General features: G+C 50.5%; 1 protein-coding gene across 1 annotated transcript in view; it reads left to right on the top strand.

The window, feature by feature from the left end:
• Nucleotides 1–14,343, top strand: part of TTLL11 (tubulin tyrosine ligase like 11) — a 264,768-nt gene extending 250,425 nt beyond the window's left edge. Inside the window, exon 9 of the mRNA XM_018055721.1 lies at nucleotides 13,489–14,343. Within this exon, the coding sequence (XP_017911210.1) occupies nucleotides 13,489–13,784 (296 nt within the window). The 3' untranslated portion in view covers nucleotides 13,785–14,343. The remainder of the gene's footprint in view (nucleotides 1–13,488) is intronic.

Below are 14,845 nucleotides of genomic sequence, written 5' to 3'. Positions count from 1 at the left end.
CCTGAAGAAGGAAATGTCTACCCTCTCCAGTATTCTTGCCTGGAGAATCCCATGGACAGAGGAGCCTGGTGGGCTACAGCCCATGCGGTCGTGAAGAGTCAGACACAAATGAGCGACTAACACTTTCACTTTCATTCTGGGTACACTCACAGTAGCCAGCTGCAGTGTGGTACCCCTGTCTTAGGCATAATCTCCGGTCCGGGAAGTAATAAACTCGTAACCAAGTTCACAGCTCTCCCTAATTCGCCATTTGCCGTGGCCCCAACTGGCCCCCAAATGGCACCGTTCTGAGCTCGAGTGCAGTGAAAGAAATATTTTCGTGCACTAATAAAATTACCTTCTCCAAAGAAGGCAATTTGCATGTTAATGTTTTGGGTAATTCTCTGTAGCTCGGTGCCCTCGGGGCTGCGATTTCTCTCTGACAAAGTGACAAAAATAAACTCCTGCATAAAAGAGCATTTCTCTTCTCTCTCATTTGTGCTCTAAAGTGACATTCTTAATAGAAGTCAAGTTGAAACCCACTTCTCTGTCTTATTTTTGACACTGATCTGCCTCCCATCATCTCTCCAAGTGACAGGCCGGGTCCTCGGAGCTCCTTGGTGGGGCTTCTTCTTGAGGACAGACAGGCCTTGGTCCTGGGGATTAGGGAAGAGGGCTGCATCTGGTGGGTGAGTTAGGGTGACCTATTGTTGTTTAGTCACTCAGTCATGTTCAACTCTTTGCAATCCCATGGGCTGTAGCCCGCCAGGCTCCTCTGTCCATGGGATTTCCCAGGCAGGAATACTGCAGTGGGTTGCTGTTTTCTTCTCCAGGGGATCTTCCCAACCCAGGGATTGCACCTGCATACCCTGCATTGGCAGGCATAATCTTTACCACTGAACCACCCACCAGGGGCGACCTAAGGCCCCCAGGTCACCTATTATCTGGAAATAAGGAGCGACTACAATGGGATGGAGACTCTGAGCCTCTGCCCTCCAGGACCACTGTTTCCCTGCCAGCCTTGGCCCCTTTCATCATCTAAAGATAATAAGGAAAGAAGCTCAGATTTGTGGGGTGTCTTCCAAGTGCCAGACTGGGCCCCCTTAACATCTAAGTCTTCTCACTGAACTGACCCAAGAGCCAGACAGGGTACACAGAAAATGTGCTCTGAGAGCGAAGTGAATCAGCAGAGGCCACCTATTGCCATTGACCTTAGATGTGTGTGGCATAAAGCCTGGATTCCTTCTGCACTAAACAGATGCTAAAAGTGTGCTCATAAACTTAGCCCATGTGCCGCAGCTACTCATGCCCACATGCTCTAGAGCCCATGCTCCACAACAAGAGAAGTCACCGCAATGAGAAGCCTGTGCACTGCAATGAAGACCCAGCACAGCCAACAATAACTAACTAAATACAATTATTTTTTTAAAAAGTGTGCTCATAGCATCAGTGACCCAAGCAGCAGGAAGGGAGGAGAGGACGGCCATTTACCAAACACTTACTGTGTACCATGCACTACGCCTATAGATTTCTTTCTTTTTTTGAGCAGTAGAATGATTTACTTTTCACTTGTTTAATTTAAAAATTTTAATTAAAAAAAACTTATACAATTTTAAAGGTTACTTTTCATTTACAGTTATTTCAAAATATTGGCTATATTCCCCATGGTGTACAATCCATCCTACCTTACACCTAATAGCTTGTATGTCTCCCCACCCAACCCTTATGTTGGCCCTCCCCACACACACCTGGTAACCACTAGTTTGTTCTCTGTATCTGTGAGTCTGCTCCTTTTTTGTTATATTTACTAGTTTGTTGTATTTTTTGCTTTCCTCACATAAGTGATATCCTGCAGTAGTTGTCTTTTTCTGTCTGACTTATCTCACTTAGCATAATGCCCTCCAAGCCCATTCATGTTGCTGCAAATGGCAAAATTTCATTCTTTTTTGTGGCTGAGTAATATTCTGTGTATGTGTGTGTGTGTGTGTGTGTGTGTGTGTGTGTGTGTATCTTCTTTATCCATTCATCTGTTGCTTCCACATCTTTATACTGATTTCATTCAGTTAGTTAACTAATGGTCTGGGAGCACCCTTGCCGGCACAAGTGGTGACGGTAGGTGCAAAGTGACCAGTAGGACAGACACTCCCCCCCCAGGCCCCACACCCCTGACAGCATGGTAGCAAAGACAGATGGACACTAAGCACAGAAACACAGAAATAAACACTTTATTGCATGTTACCATGAGTTCCAGGAAGTAAGTTTTAAAAAGGATAGCAGAGAAGACCTAATAAGGAGATGGGTCAGGGAGAGCTGTCAGTACAAGTAACATTGGAGCTGAGATCTAAGTGCTCCCTAGGGAGAGGCAGTGGGGAAGAGGGTTTCATCAGAGCAGGGGGTTCTCTGGCTCACGGGGCAGCCCAGCTGAAGAGGCAGGCAAGAGCTGGATCCTACCTGGATCTCCACCGTGCGCTGACAGCACGTTAAGGATGTAGATTTGTTCGGAACGTTGTTGAAGACCTTAAAGCAGGGGAATACACAGCTTGACTCATGTTTCTGAAAGGTCATTCTGGATGCGGTGTTAGAAGCTGGGACACCAGCCAGCTGGGAGGCTGTGTAGGGGTTCAGGAGAGTGATGGTCTTGCAGGCAGAGGGTGGGGAGGATGAGGGAGGTAGGGAGCCGGGTGGAAAGTACTTGGGGTGCCGGGGGGAGGCAGGGACTGTGGGAGAAGGGTTCAACGATGGCTCTCAGAATTCTGGCTAGAGCAACCAGGAGGGTGAAGATAATTTATTTAAATGGGGTTGACGTCAGGAAAAGAAGACGCGGAGATCCATTGCTAACAGGCTCTCTGAGATGCTGATGAGACACCCCAGTGGGCAAAAAAAAAAAAAAGTAGTGAGGCCTGGAAATAACAATTCAATGGCATTGATTTCACAGAGGATATTTAAAGCCTAGGGAGTGAATGACAGGGAGAGACAAGAGCTGAGCCCAGGTGGAGAGCCCTGCAGGACTCCACGCGCAGGAGAGCCAGTGAAGCCTGGGAGAGCCTGAGCCTGGAGTTCCCAGAGACAGACAAAGAAAAGCAGGGGAGAGAGTGTTGGAGGGGCTGCTGAAACCACTAGACGGCATTTCTGGGGTTGGGGGGGACCGCTCTGAAGAGCTCTGATACCATAGTCCTTATGTCTCAGCACGGAAAGAATTCAATGAGAGGCAAAGAGATGGATTGGAAGTAATTTATTACAGTAGGATGCTTATGAAGCTTACAGGTGGGCTAGCGAGAGAGTGCCATACCCTGAGAACTTACTGAGCTACAGTTTTATAATCAAAGGAAAACTGGGGGCGGGTGGGCGGTGGAAAAGACCACTTTCTTTCTCATTCTTGAGTAGATGCCATGCTTCCATCATCAGCTCCTTCTCCAGGCTGGGCATGGGAGTTGTTTTGTTCCTACATGGTCAAACTGGGACTGTAAACATTATCTCAGGTCTCTGTACAGAGAGTGCCTTTCCATCCTAGGGGTCGTTAACTCTCTGAGCTCACCAGGCAGGATGTGGGCCCCATGCCACTGTTGTTCGATTGTTTGGGGGCACCTCTCGTGCTTCTGTTACCTGGTTTTGTGGCTAAGCCAGCCCGCTGGGTTTTGTGGTTAAGCAAACCTGCTTTCTTGAGTAATCCTTAACTTACAGGGGTCTCCCATGGTTTTTCCACTTACAATCCCCCTAGGGGTATTAACCATGTAATCACCTACTTTGTCCCTTTACTCTGTCCCTGTCACTTCGACGTGGACAAATGCAGAGAGTGAGCAAGCTAAGAAGAGGGGGAGGGAAGGTGGCTAGTCATTTGGTGACAGCATCTTGGTGGCGAGGTAGGGAACCAGCCACCTGAGGCTCCGGAGGGGAGGCTGTGGAGACGGTGCCTGCACCAGCATCCCTTTGGGAAATTTGGCTGAGCATGGAGCAGAGATGAAAAGGTGACTTGTGGATGCAATGTCAAAGCAGCCTTTTAACGCAAGACCAGGTCTGTTTGCTGGCCAGTGGGCACAATTCAGAAGAGAGACCCTGACGATCTGGGGGCACTGGGCACTGACTCCAGACCATGTGCCCCCCTCCTCCCTTAGGCTCTGCCATGTTCCTGCCTCTCACAGGCATCATCTGCTTCTTCCTTTGCCTTCTAACCCTTCCTTCTCCTGGTTCCACCCCCTCCCTCCCCTCCCTCCCTTCCTTCAGATGAGGGATGAGGGCTTGCCTGGCTCTGTATCCCCCTGATTGGTGGTCAGCAAAAGTCTATAGAATTGAATTGCTCTGGTTGCTGCCTTACACAGATCCTCTCAGAGCAAGGCCATGGTGGGGAAGAAGAGTTAGATTTGCTCTCTGGAAAAGTAGAGCCAGTACAGAAGCTTTGCATATTTCACCCCAGTGGCAGAGTGCACACAGCGAGACAGAGCCTCCTAGGGAGGTGATGAGACTCCCCCCCACAGTCACTGGAAGTGTCCAAGTGAGGGATAGATGACCACCATCAGCAATGCCAGGGTGGACATCCTTGACTCAGCACCTCACGGGGAAACGGCAGGAACCAGAGACATAGCACCAGAAACCAGGCTGTTCCTGCTGGACCGAGACCCACAGCCCCTTCCCTGCCTCTCTGAGTGACCTGGGGTCGGGAGGGCAGATTCAGGGCTGGGCTCGCATCCCCTGCAGGCTGTGGGGCTCCAGGTGAACGTCTCTATCTCCTGCACCCCAGGAGCTGTAGCATCCAACTGATAAACAGCCCAGACAAAAGCAAAATCTGCCTATATCACTAAACACAGGTGAGCAACCACAGGCTGAAACGGAAATCAGAAATGCACCTGCCACCTGGATTTTTTTTAAGACGTTTGCTTTTAAAATTTTTTATTTTTGTTTTTCAAACAAAATTCTGTTTTTTGTTTCTTTATTTTAAAGTTACTATTATTATTTATCTTTTGGCTGCACTTCACGGCATGTGGGATTTTAGTTCCCTGACCAGGGATTGAACCCATGCCCTCTGCATTGGCAGCGTGGAGTCTTACCCACTGGACCGCCAGGGAAGTCCCTAGATTTTGTTTTGAGGGTGAGGTAGAGGCACCCCATAAAGAGCTCACCCCAGTGCCCGATGCATACGAAGCAAGTGCTCTGTGCCAGCTACTCTGATTACTTCTCACCGAGTGGTGCTGTGGTCCTCTAAGGGCCTGGATTCTGTGATCTCTGAAGTCCTTTCCAAGCCAGAGCTCGTGGCCCCTGCTGAGGGATGAATGTTGAGCCTCAGAAGGTCCATGGGAGCCATTAATCCCACAAGAAGCATCTGGAAGAGCATCAAGGAGGTGGCAGGAAGTGGTGACCAGCCCTGCAGCTCATCTCCCCAGACGATGACTCAGGAGTTTGCATCCGCCTCATGATGGAATCAGGGGTGACCCTGGCTGGGGCTGGAGCGGGACCTTCAGGCCACTCCGCACCCGCCAGTGGTGTGACCTGCGATTAATGAAATGATGGAATAACTGCTTTCATCTTTGCTTATGTTTGTTATGTGGGTGCTGCGGGCTTCTGGGGGTAATGATTTTTCTCCAAGGTCTATTTATGGTTCACTCCTGACACTTAGTAATTTTTCCATCTAGCCAAGGACAAAGGTGATGGTGACTCGCTGCTGTAATGCTTAGATACAAGAACTCTGTGCGTGAGACTTCTGTTCCCCAGCTATAGGGGAATGGCTGTCTCCTCTGTCCCGTAAAGGTTGAGCCTTGAGGAAGTTTCCATCTGGTTTGGGATGAGATGGTGTAGACCAGCAGTGGGGGACCCAGTACCACCACTCTGGACAGCATGAACTGGGGCACAGGAAATGTGACCTTGGGCAAGTGGCTGGGCCTCTCTGGGTTCAGCCGTCTCAGCGGCACAGTGTGGATGTCAGCAGGATCAGGCTCTCAGGGTCGTTGTGAGATTGAAGGGACACGTGCAGGGAAAATGCACAGCGTGAGTCCGGGCAGCAGAACATCTTCAATACATGTGGTTTGAGATTTTAATTATTATAACAGAATTTTTAAAGATATTCTTTTTTTAAAATTTTATTTATTTATTTTATTTTTGGCTGTGCTGGGTCTTCGTTTCTGCCTGGGCTTTTCTCTGGTTGTGGAGAGCAGGGTGTTGCTCTCTAGTTGCGGTGCGCAGGCTTCTCACTGCGGTGCCTTCTCTTGTTGTGGAGCACAGGCTCTAGGCACGCAGGCTCCGTAGTTGTGGCTCCCAGGCTCTAGAGCCCAGGCTCGGTAGTTGTGGCGCACAGGCTTAGTTGCTCCACGGCATATGGGATCTTCCTGGATCAGGGATCGAACCTGTGTCTCCTGCATTGGCAGGCAGGTTCTTTACCACTGACCCAGCAGAGAAGCCCAATTATTATTTTTCAAACATTCAGAAGCCACCATCCCTCCTAACGCTTTTGGAATCCTGAGAAATGGCCCGATCCTCAGCCCATTTTACAGAAGGGGGACGTGAGGCCCAGAGAGGGGGAGTAATTGGCCCAAAGCCACAACACGTGGAGGGCAGAGACCAAGTGAGAATCCAGGTCCTCTAACCCCGCAGCATAATTTTTCCTCCTGTAATCCCAGTCAGCCTCCTCATTGATTCCACAAACGCTTCCGGAAAGCCTGCTCTGTGACAGCCGGAGATGGGGATGCAGGCTCCCCAGCCTCAGGACAGCCTAGTGTGGAGACTAGCTGGTTGGTTAGTGCAATAAAAGAAGCAAATGAAGGCAGCGTCATGATAGCGCTCCAGGCAGCGGGAGGTGAAAGGGCAGGCATTAAAGCAGCAAGATGACTGGTATTTTTAAAGTGCTGTGTTGGGCTTTTTCTAGGGAGTGCTTGATAAAAGCCACTCTTTACAGACATAGAAACCAAGTCCTCCAGAGGAGAACTGGCTCCCGAAAGACTAGACAGCTTGCACGCGGCAGAGTGGGGACCAGACCAGCCCAATCAGTCATTCCTCCATGGAGCCAGATGCCATCTCTCGGGAAAGGCCCAGTTTTCATCTCCCGCAGTGGAGCCCTTTGAGACCCCATCTCCAGGCCTGGGGGAAGGACTATGGTAATGCTTAGGGGGACCAACTGCAGCTACAGATGAGAGCAGACTGCAAGCCACCCCAAGAATGGAGAGAAGACAGATCCTCGTGATTAACCACCTCGGAGTCGGTGCAGCCTTCACATAGCTCTTCTGGGGAGCGTTCAGCTGCACAGAGAAGAACCACTAAAGTAATTCTAGTCAAGATCGCTCAGCTTTATTTCCCACCACCGATTCCAAACAGAAAGCCTGTATACTTGCACATTTAAAAAGTCACTATGAGACAGAAACCTCTCTTCCAGGTGAGCAATGAGAAAGAGATTGAAAGGTTGGGGTGAGAGAAAGAATCAGCAAATAGCTGTCCTAACCCAGCACACCAATATTTTGAAATAGAATTACTAGCAAGGAAGCACAGGTATATTTGAGGGGAAAAAATATATATATATCTCATATTCAGTCTGGGGTAATATCTCTGGCTGTCGACAGTGATTTGGATTTAATTATATCATATATGCAAATGTGCTCTATAAACTATAAAATAATACGTAAATGTCAGATGTTAAGAAAGAACATGGTGTCAGAAAGAGAACTGTGGGTTTGAAAGTCAGCTAGGGTTTAAATGCCGCCCCGTCCACTTAAGGGGACCTAGACAAGCCACTTGGCCTTTCTGGGTCTCAACTGTAAGTGGGGAATCCTTGTAATAAAGTCCTCTTCCGAAAGCAACTCAGAGAACCAGGTGAGAAAATGGATATTCTTTCTAAACTGGCAGGTGCTCTACACATGGACAGCATCATTCTTGTTCCCATCCTCAAGCCCCAGAGTAGGTGATGAGATTATCAGGGCGCAGCCGCCAGCACGATCCTTAAGTCCAGTGATCAAGAGCCCCTCCCTGGGCGTGGAGAGGAGCAGGCTGGGGGCCAGGAGCCGGTGGGCCCTCTCTCACCAGGCTGATGGACAGAATGAGGCCATGGTCTGTCAGGGGCTGCATCCAATATGCAAGTGGCAGTCTTGGTGAGAGCCACGCAGATGGCTATGCTGGAAGTTTCCAAGGGCTGCTTTCTCTAGCGAGATCCATGAACCCAAATGAAGTTTAGAAAAACACTCAGCAGCTGATCTTTAGGCACAGCGGGCAGGAGGGGAAAGCCTGTTTGCAAAACCTGGGGGACGGTTCTGCACCTTCTTGCTGATATCCAGCAGAAGTGGGAGTGGTGGGAGGTGGGCTCCCTCATTCACTGTGAGGCAGCATCGTTTCTTCCTTCTAAGTGACTGGAATTAACACCCCAACCTGGCCATCTCTTTGACGGCTCTTAAAGCCTCAGCAGAGTCAAAAAGTTATAGGAACAGTCCTAGGCTCAGGCACCTTACCGGCTATATGACTTTGACAAGTCTATTGAATATAAACGAGATTGATGGTAACACTTGCTCCCTGAGATTTCTGAGAGATTCGTTCAGTTAAATAATGCAAGTGCAGCCCTTTTGCCCAGGGCTTGCACATAATGAAGGCTCAAAGAATATGAAGTGCTATTGTTTCCCTTCATCCCTTTTACTGTAATGGGTCACTGAAGTAATGTTACCAAAGAGATGCTTCCAGCTCCGCATCAGAGCTGTAAGGAGTGATCCGGCAGGGCTGCTGGAGGAGCAGGGGAGAGAGGCAGGGTTTTCTACATTTTCTCCTAAATAGCTCAAGTAATCTCGAAGACCTGGTAAATGGTAGGAGAGACTGCAAGTACTGGGTGCACCTCAGCAGAACCAAGCTACAGACCAGGGTGCTATAGACTAAAGCACACCCTACCCCCCACTTTCAATCATATGTTGGAACCCTAACCCCTCGTATCACTGTTTTTGGAGTTGGGGCCCCTGAGGAGGTAATTAAGGTTAAATGAAGTCATAAGGGTGAGGCCCTGATCCAATAGGGCTGGTGTCCTTATAAGAAGAGATGCCAGGTTGCTGGCTCTCTCTCTCTCTCTCTCTCTCTGCCTTGGGAAGGTGCAGAGAGAAGGCGGCTGTCTGCACGCCAAGAAGAGAGCCCTCACCAGAACCACACCATGCTAGCACTCTGATCTCAGACTTTCCACCCCCAGAACTGTTGAGAGAATAAACGTCTGTTGTCTGAGCCAACCCCCACTATGTGTTATGATATTTGGCAGCCCAAGCAGATGAACATGGTGGAGACAGGTGGTCAGTGGGATTTCAGAGGAGAGAGCTTGTTCTCTGCACCCCTAGAGGTTCTTGATCACCCGTGGCAGGGCTAGTCCAGCACTAGGTTTCTCAAAAGACCATGCTCTCAACTTCTTCACTCCACTGCCTCCTCGAGAGCCCTTCAAGAGACAGCCAAGAGGGAATGTTCATCCCGAAGCTTCCTGATCACCGTTGAGCATCAGATCCCCAGCGCTGCAGTTACAAGCAGTATCTGGGCCTCATCACCAACAGATAGCCCCCCAGGGGACAGGAACAGGAACCTGCATTTCCGGCAAGGTCCCCAGGTTATTTTACAAATAAAATGTTAGCAAACCACAGGCCTTGAGGGGAAGGCCAGTCCCCTCAGCCTGCTGTTAGAGCCCCCTCTTCATGAGGACTCCTGACTCGCCTTCATGCCCCCATTCACCGCACTGGCCCCTCAGAGACATAGGCACGACCCCCAGATTCTATCCAGAACCTCATCACCTTTCACCACGCCCCCTCCCCCGACTGCTGCCTGGTCCAAGTCGCTATCAGCCCTCGCCTGGACCAGCACAGTAACCCCCTAATGCATCTTCCCGAGTTTTTTCTCCTGTGCCCCTGCCACTTGCTGTCAACACAGCACCCACCAGACCATGTCACCTGGAAACTTCCCAGTAGCCACCCGTCTTCCTCAGCATGAGATCCGAAGTCCCACCTTGGCCCACAGGGCCCTTATGGCCTGGCCTACCAGAACCTTTCAGGCCCACACTCCATCAGCACAGACAGAGAAGGGCAGGGCCTGGCAGAGGGCAACAGAGCTTGGTTCCCCCCCAACTCCACCCCCACGCCTTAGTGGTCAAGCCGTGATGCTAGAAGAAACCGGGGATGTATGGTTTCTCAGAAACCAAGAGAGGACTTAATGCAAAGTTGGAACAAATTCATGCTTTTCCAGCTCCATCATTAGTCTTTTAAAAATAACTGACTTCAAGTCTGCTTTCAATCAGAGTGTCTTAAAAGGCAGACGTTTTTAGCCCAGTGTCAAGCTTCTGTCGTTTCGGGGGCTAGCCCTTTTGCAAGCAGGCCCCTTTTTGTAGATGGGCTTTCAGAGTGGAGAAAGAACAGACTGAGCCTGGCAGCGGGAAGAGGTGAGGCAGGGACGGGTTCTCAAAGTGGGGTCCCAACTAGGAGCCTCGTCACCACCTGGGGATGTGTTCAAAGTGCAGGTTCTCAGACCTTCAGAACCAAGAACCCTGGGGTGGAGCTGCAGTCTGTATTCCAACACGGCTTCTGAACAAAATCAGCAGAGCCCGAGGCCTGGGTTCAAATCCCAGCCCTGCCGCTTACCAGCATGTGACCTGAGGGCAAGTTACTTGATCTGTCTGGGCCTCAGTTTTCTCATCTGCACAGTGGGACGTGTAGTGAGGGTCAGAGAACTGGCATAGTGTACGTGACCCATGCAGGAGTCAGTAATGTCCATTCCCCTTTATCCTTGTGCATATACTTTATATAAACTTTTTATCAAAGCAGAACATGTATGCAGAAAGTTTGCACTCTAATTTTTCAAAGCAATGACTTCAAATAGTAGCAAAGTCTTCATGATTAGAAGCAGCTGTCCCAGCATCACCTTTTTCCACTCTCTAGATTTTCCAGTTGGATATTTTTTAATTGCACACGTGTGTACTATAGAAAATCCGAAAATGTAGACGAGCAAAAAGAAAACCAAGGATAACACAGTCAACCCCATTTCTCGTTTTATCAGTAATGAGATATTGATAATGATTCCTCAATGATTTAGCCATACTTTTTTCTCCCGAAAGAGATCTTAATTGTATTTTAGGGGGTGTATTATTGCTCTAATCACAGTCTGCCTCCAATTAAGGGAAGGAAACGGGTGTTTGTTGAGTAAAAAGTGCTCAGTCCTCACTGTTCAGAGTGCGTGCTCCAGAGACCAACAGCCTGGGTACCACTGGGAAGCTTGGCAAAAATGCAGGGTCTTGGGCCCCATCCCATAATCTGCATTTTTTGAGAAGACTGTGGTTAAAGTGAGGGTGGGGGCTTGTAGACCCCAGAGCTATGAAACTTGCAGTCACGCACTGTTCTTCCAGTCCTGGATAGGAGACTCAAGCTAGCGTGTAAATGCGTGCGGCTTCCTTTATAAACGGAAAGCCTTGCCGCAAAGCACTGCCAGCTGAACTAAACAATGTGATTGATGAGGAGGGTGATTTACATTCTGGCCCGAGCTCCTTATCTTGTCAGGGACCAGGGACATGCCGTTCCTGGACCCGGCACCCGTCTGCCGACCACACTTGGAGCAGCGGCGCTCTGGAGATCACACGCTTGTGAAGTTGGGGGCTGGGACTGCCCCGGGTTTCTCTGGTTTTAGATCTCAGCCTCTTCAGCCTGCGTGTCCTGGACCCTTCCACTGACTGTGACACACACACACACCCATGCACGTACGCCCTAGGAGAGCCCTGGCCCAGAGTCAGTGATTAGAAAACGTCTGTCTCTTCATACAGGCTCAGGCCTCATCCCCTGCGTCTCGGTCAGTACCAGGCCTCTGTTTACATTAAAAGGGTTGCTGTTCTTTTTATCAGCTCCTGTCAAGACCAAGCAAGGGACTTGTAGAGCGTCTGGAGTCAAGAGAAGCTGAGTAAAAAAAAGCTTTGATGGACTTAGGAGAAGATTAGAAACAAAACAAAAAAGCAATGTCTTTGCTCAGCTCAAGTTTCCAACACAAAAAGATCTCTCAGATCCCAGGGTCTATATATCATCCAATATTTACGAACTCCAGGCCAGGCTTCCGCCTACAGTGACAGAGCAGGCAACTAATATGTCTGAGAACGAAGCAAGGCCCCTGGAAAGGTGTGGATTAGCCGAGTGGGAGCTGGTTTCTCTAAAAATACCATGTGCCGTTTGGTCCAGGCTTACAGCCATCTTCCCCAAGGAGCCCAGGGAGCCCCATGATTTTGGATCATGGAGCTTACTTTCACTAGGGTGTTGGGAAGACTCAGAACCTTTTGCGAGGCACAACTTGGTTAAGAGAATTGGGAGTCAGAGTATGAATTTCCAAGCCACAATCCTCTGGCTGTGTGACCTTAGGGAAGTTACTCAGCGTCTCTGATTGAGTATCTGTAAAATGGGACATCATAATAGTGACCTTGCAAAGGCATGTCTGTGAAGCGCCTAGCGGTGGCTCATTCGTTCATTCACTCATGTAGTCAGTCCCCCTCTGTACTGAGCATCTTCTGGGGACCTGGCACTGGGGGGACTGAGGTGAGCTGGAGCCCACAGCCCAGCAGGGAAGCTAGAGATTGTCAGTGAACCGCGCAAATAAAACCCTGAACTAGCCGCCAAAGGTGCTACCAAGAAAAAGGCAAGAAGCCTCTACCAGGGGCTAGATCTTACCTGGGACTCAGAGGAGGTTTTGCTGAGTAAGTGACTTTCAGCTCAAATCCCAAGAATGAGTAGGAATTTACAAGGCAAAGTAGAAGCACCTTCCAGGTGCAGAATGGGGTCTCCTATTAATACCTTTCAGAATATAGTTATGAGTATAGAGAAGGGGTCAGGTATGTTTTACTTTTTGAGGTAAAATTTACATGTAGCAAAATGCACAGATTTTAACTTAAGGTGCAATGTGTGGATTTTGAGGAATGTAACTGACATGCCTATGAGGGCTTTCCCTGGATGGCTCAGATGATAAAGAATCTGCCTGCAATGTCAATAGACCCAGGTTCTATCCCTGGGTATGAAAGATCCCCTGGAGAAAGGAATGGCTACCCACTCTGGTATTCTTGCCTGGGAAAGCCCAGGGACAGAGGGGCCTGGCGGGCTACAGTCCATGGGGTCACCAAGAGTTGGACACGACTGAGTGCCTAGCACTTTCCATATAGAATGGCCATCACGTTGGACTCATCTTCATACCCTCTCCCTTATTATACAAGTTGTGGGCTGGGTTTGAATGGGAACATTTGATGGGGAATAAGGCGTTGGGCTAGGTTTAAATCCCAGCCCTACTGCTTTCTACCACTGGACTTTGCCCAGGTCTCTCCAGTTCTCTGAGACTCAGTTTCCCCATGTGTAAAACTGGGTTATTGAACCTTCTTCACAGGGCAGCTTAAAGGGTGAATCTGCAAGTGGTTGTGAACGCCCAGCTGGCCGGGCGCTGGTCAGGCAGGCTGAGACGGCCGATTCCTCTCCAAAAGGAAACAGCGGTGGGGAGAGAGCCTGGTGGTTGGCGTCGGGAAGCCCGGGCGCCTGCGCGCACCACGTCCCCCTAACGCCGATCTCTCGTCCGCAGGGATGTGCCTGCAGGCCTTCGTGGAGGCCTTCTTTTACCTGGCCCAGAGGAAGTTCAAGATGCTGCCGCTCCACGAGCAGGTGGCCTCGCTGATCGACCTGTGTGAATACCACCTGTCCTTGCTGGACGAGAAGCGCCTGGTGTGTGGCCGCAGCGGCACGTCGTCGGCGAGCCGGCTCCAGCCCAGCGGCACCCCGCAGGAGGCCGCGCCTCCAGCCCCGCCGGCCGAGGGCCGGCCCCAGCCCTGCACAGACGGTGCCCACAAGGTCTCCCACTCCAGGCACACTGTGTCCTGAGGGCCGCTCTGTCTTCCCGGAAGAAGGCTGAGCCCAAAAGACGCCACCCCCGGGCTTCCTGCTGGTGGAGAGATGGCAGGATGCTACGTCCCAGCCCGAGATCCCGCTCCTAGTCTCCGCGTTCCGCTGAGCTGCGCTTGGCGAGCCCGCCTGATTCTCGCTCGGTCTCCTCCCCAGCACCTCTTGGTGGCCCACCTGCTCGCGAGCCATGAGCGGACATATGATATCCAAAATGTGGCAGATGGCCTCTTCTCTTCTGGGCTCGTGGGAAGCCACAACTGGGGATAAAGAGCTGCTGTGTTTGGGGCAGGGTGGGGGGCACCAACAACCTCAAGACAGAGAGCCATGGAGAGGAAAGAACTGGAGGCAGCTGAGTCTGGGGTCTGCCCCGGCGGCCCCCCAGAGAGAATATGGTTAGAGCCTAGGAACATCATGTTTGACTTCTACCACCCTGTTCTGTGAAAATGAAGTGGAAATACCCAGGAGGCCTGCACGCTGTCCCACCCCAATCATGTGCTGCGTGGGTGTAGTTAACAGACCGACCTGGCTGATTTCATGAGCTTGTCTGTTGCTAGCAGTGTTCTGTGTGTTACTTATTAAGATGCAGATTTCACTGAGAGGTAGCTCAGGAAGGCTCCCGGAGTCTCAGAGCTGGCTGGAGCCTGTGAGCCACCTTCTGTCCCATTTGGTTTGACCCCACAGCAGGAGTTCCCTGGTCATGTGTCCTCTGATCAGAGCTCTCCATGGTGGGGCGATTACCATGTGTGCCCAGAGTGTGCGGGGAGCCCTGGGGAAGGTGGGGGCTTCAGAGGGGAGGAATGTGTCGATAAGCCCTGCGTAAGGATCAGAGCAAGTCAGAGCTTGACGTTAGAAGTGTTGGGGAAAGGGGAGTCACACTCTCCCTTCAACGAGACCCTTCCTTTGTCTCCATTCATGTCCCCAGATATTCCGCCCCCCCATCTCAGGGGGGAAGCTTCAGAAGCAGCCAAAGGGAGCACTTTGGAAAATGGCCACAGGCAAGTCAGGATCCAGGGCCCACTGACCACAGGCAGACGAGAAGC

The sequence above is a fragment of the Capra hircus genome, chromosome 11, assembly GCF_001704415.2.
Source record: "Capra hircus breed San Clemente chromosome 11, ASM170441v1, whole genome shotgun sequence".
Lineage (NCBI taxonomy): Eukaryota > Metazoa > Chordata > Mammalia > Artiodactyla > Bovidae > Capra > Capra hircus.
This window is presented reverse-complemented; position numbering and strand designations above follow the sequence as displayed.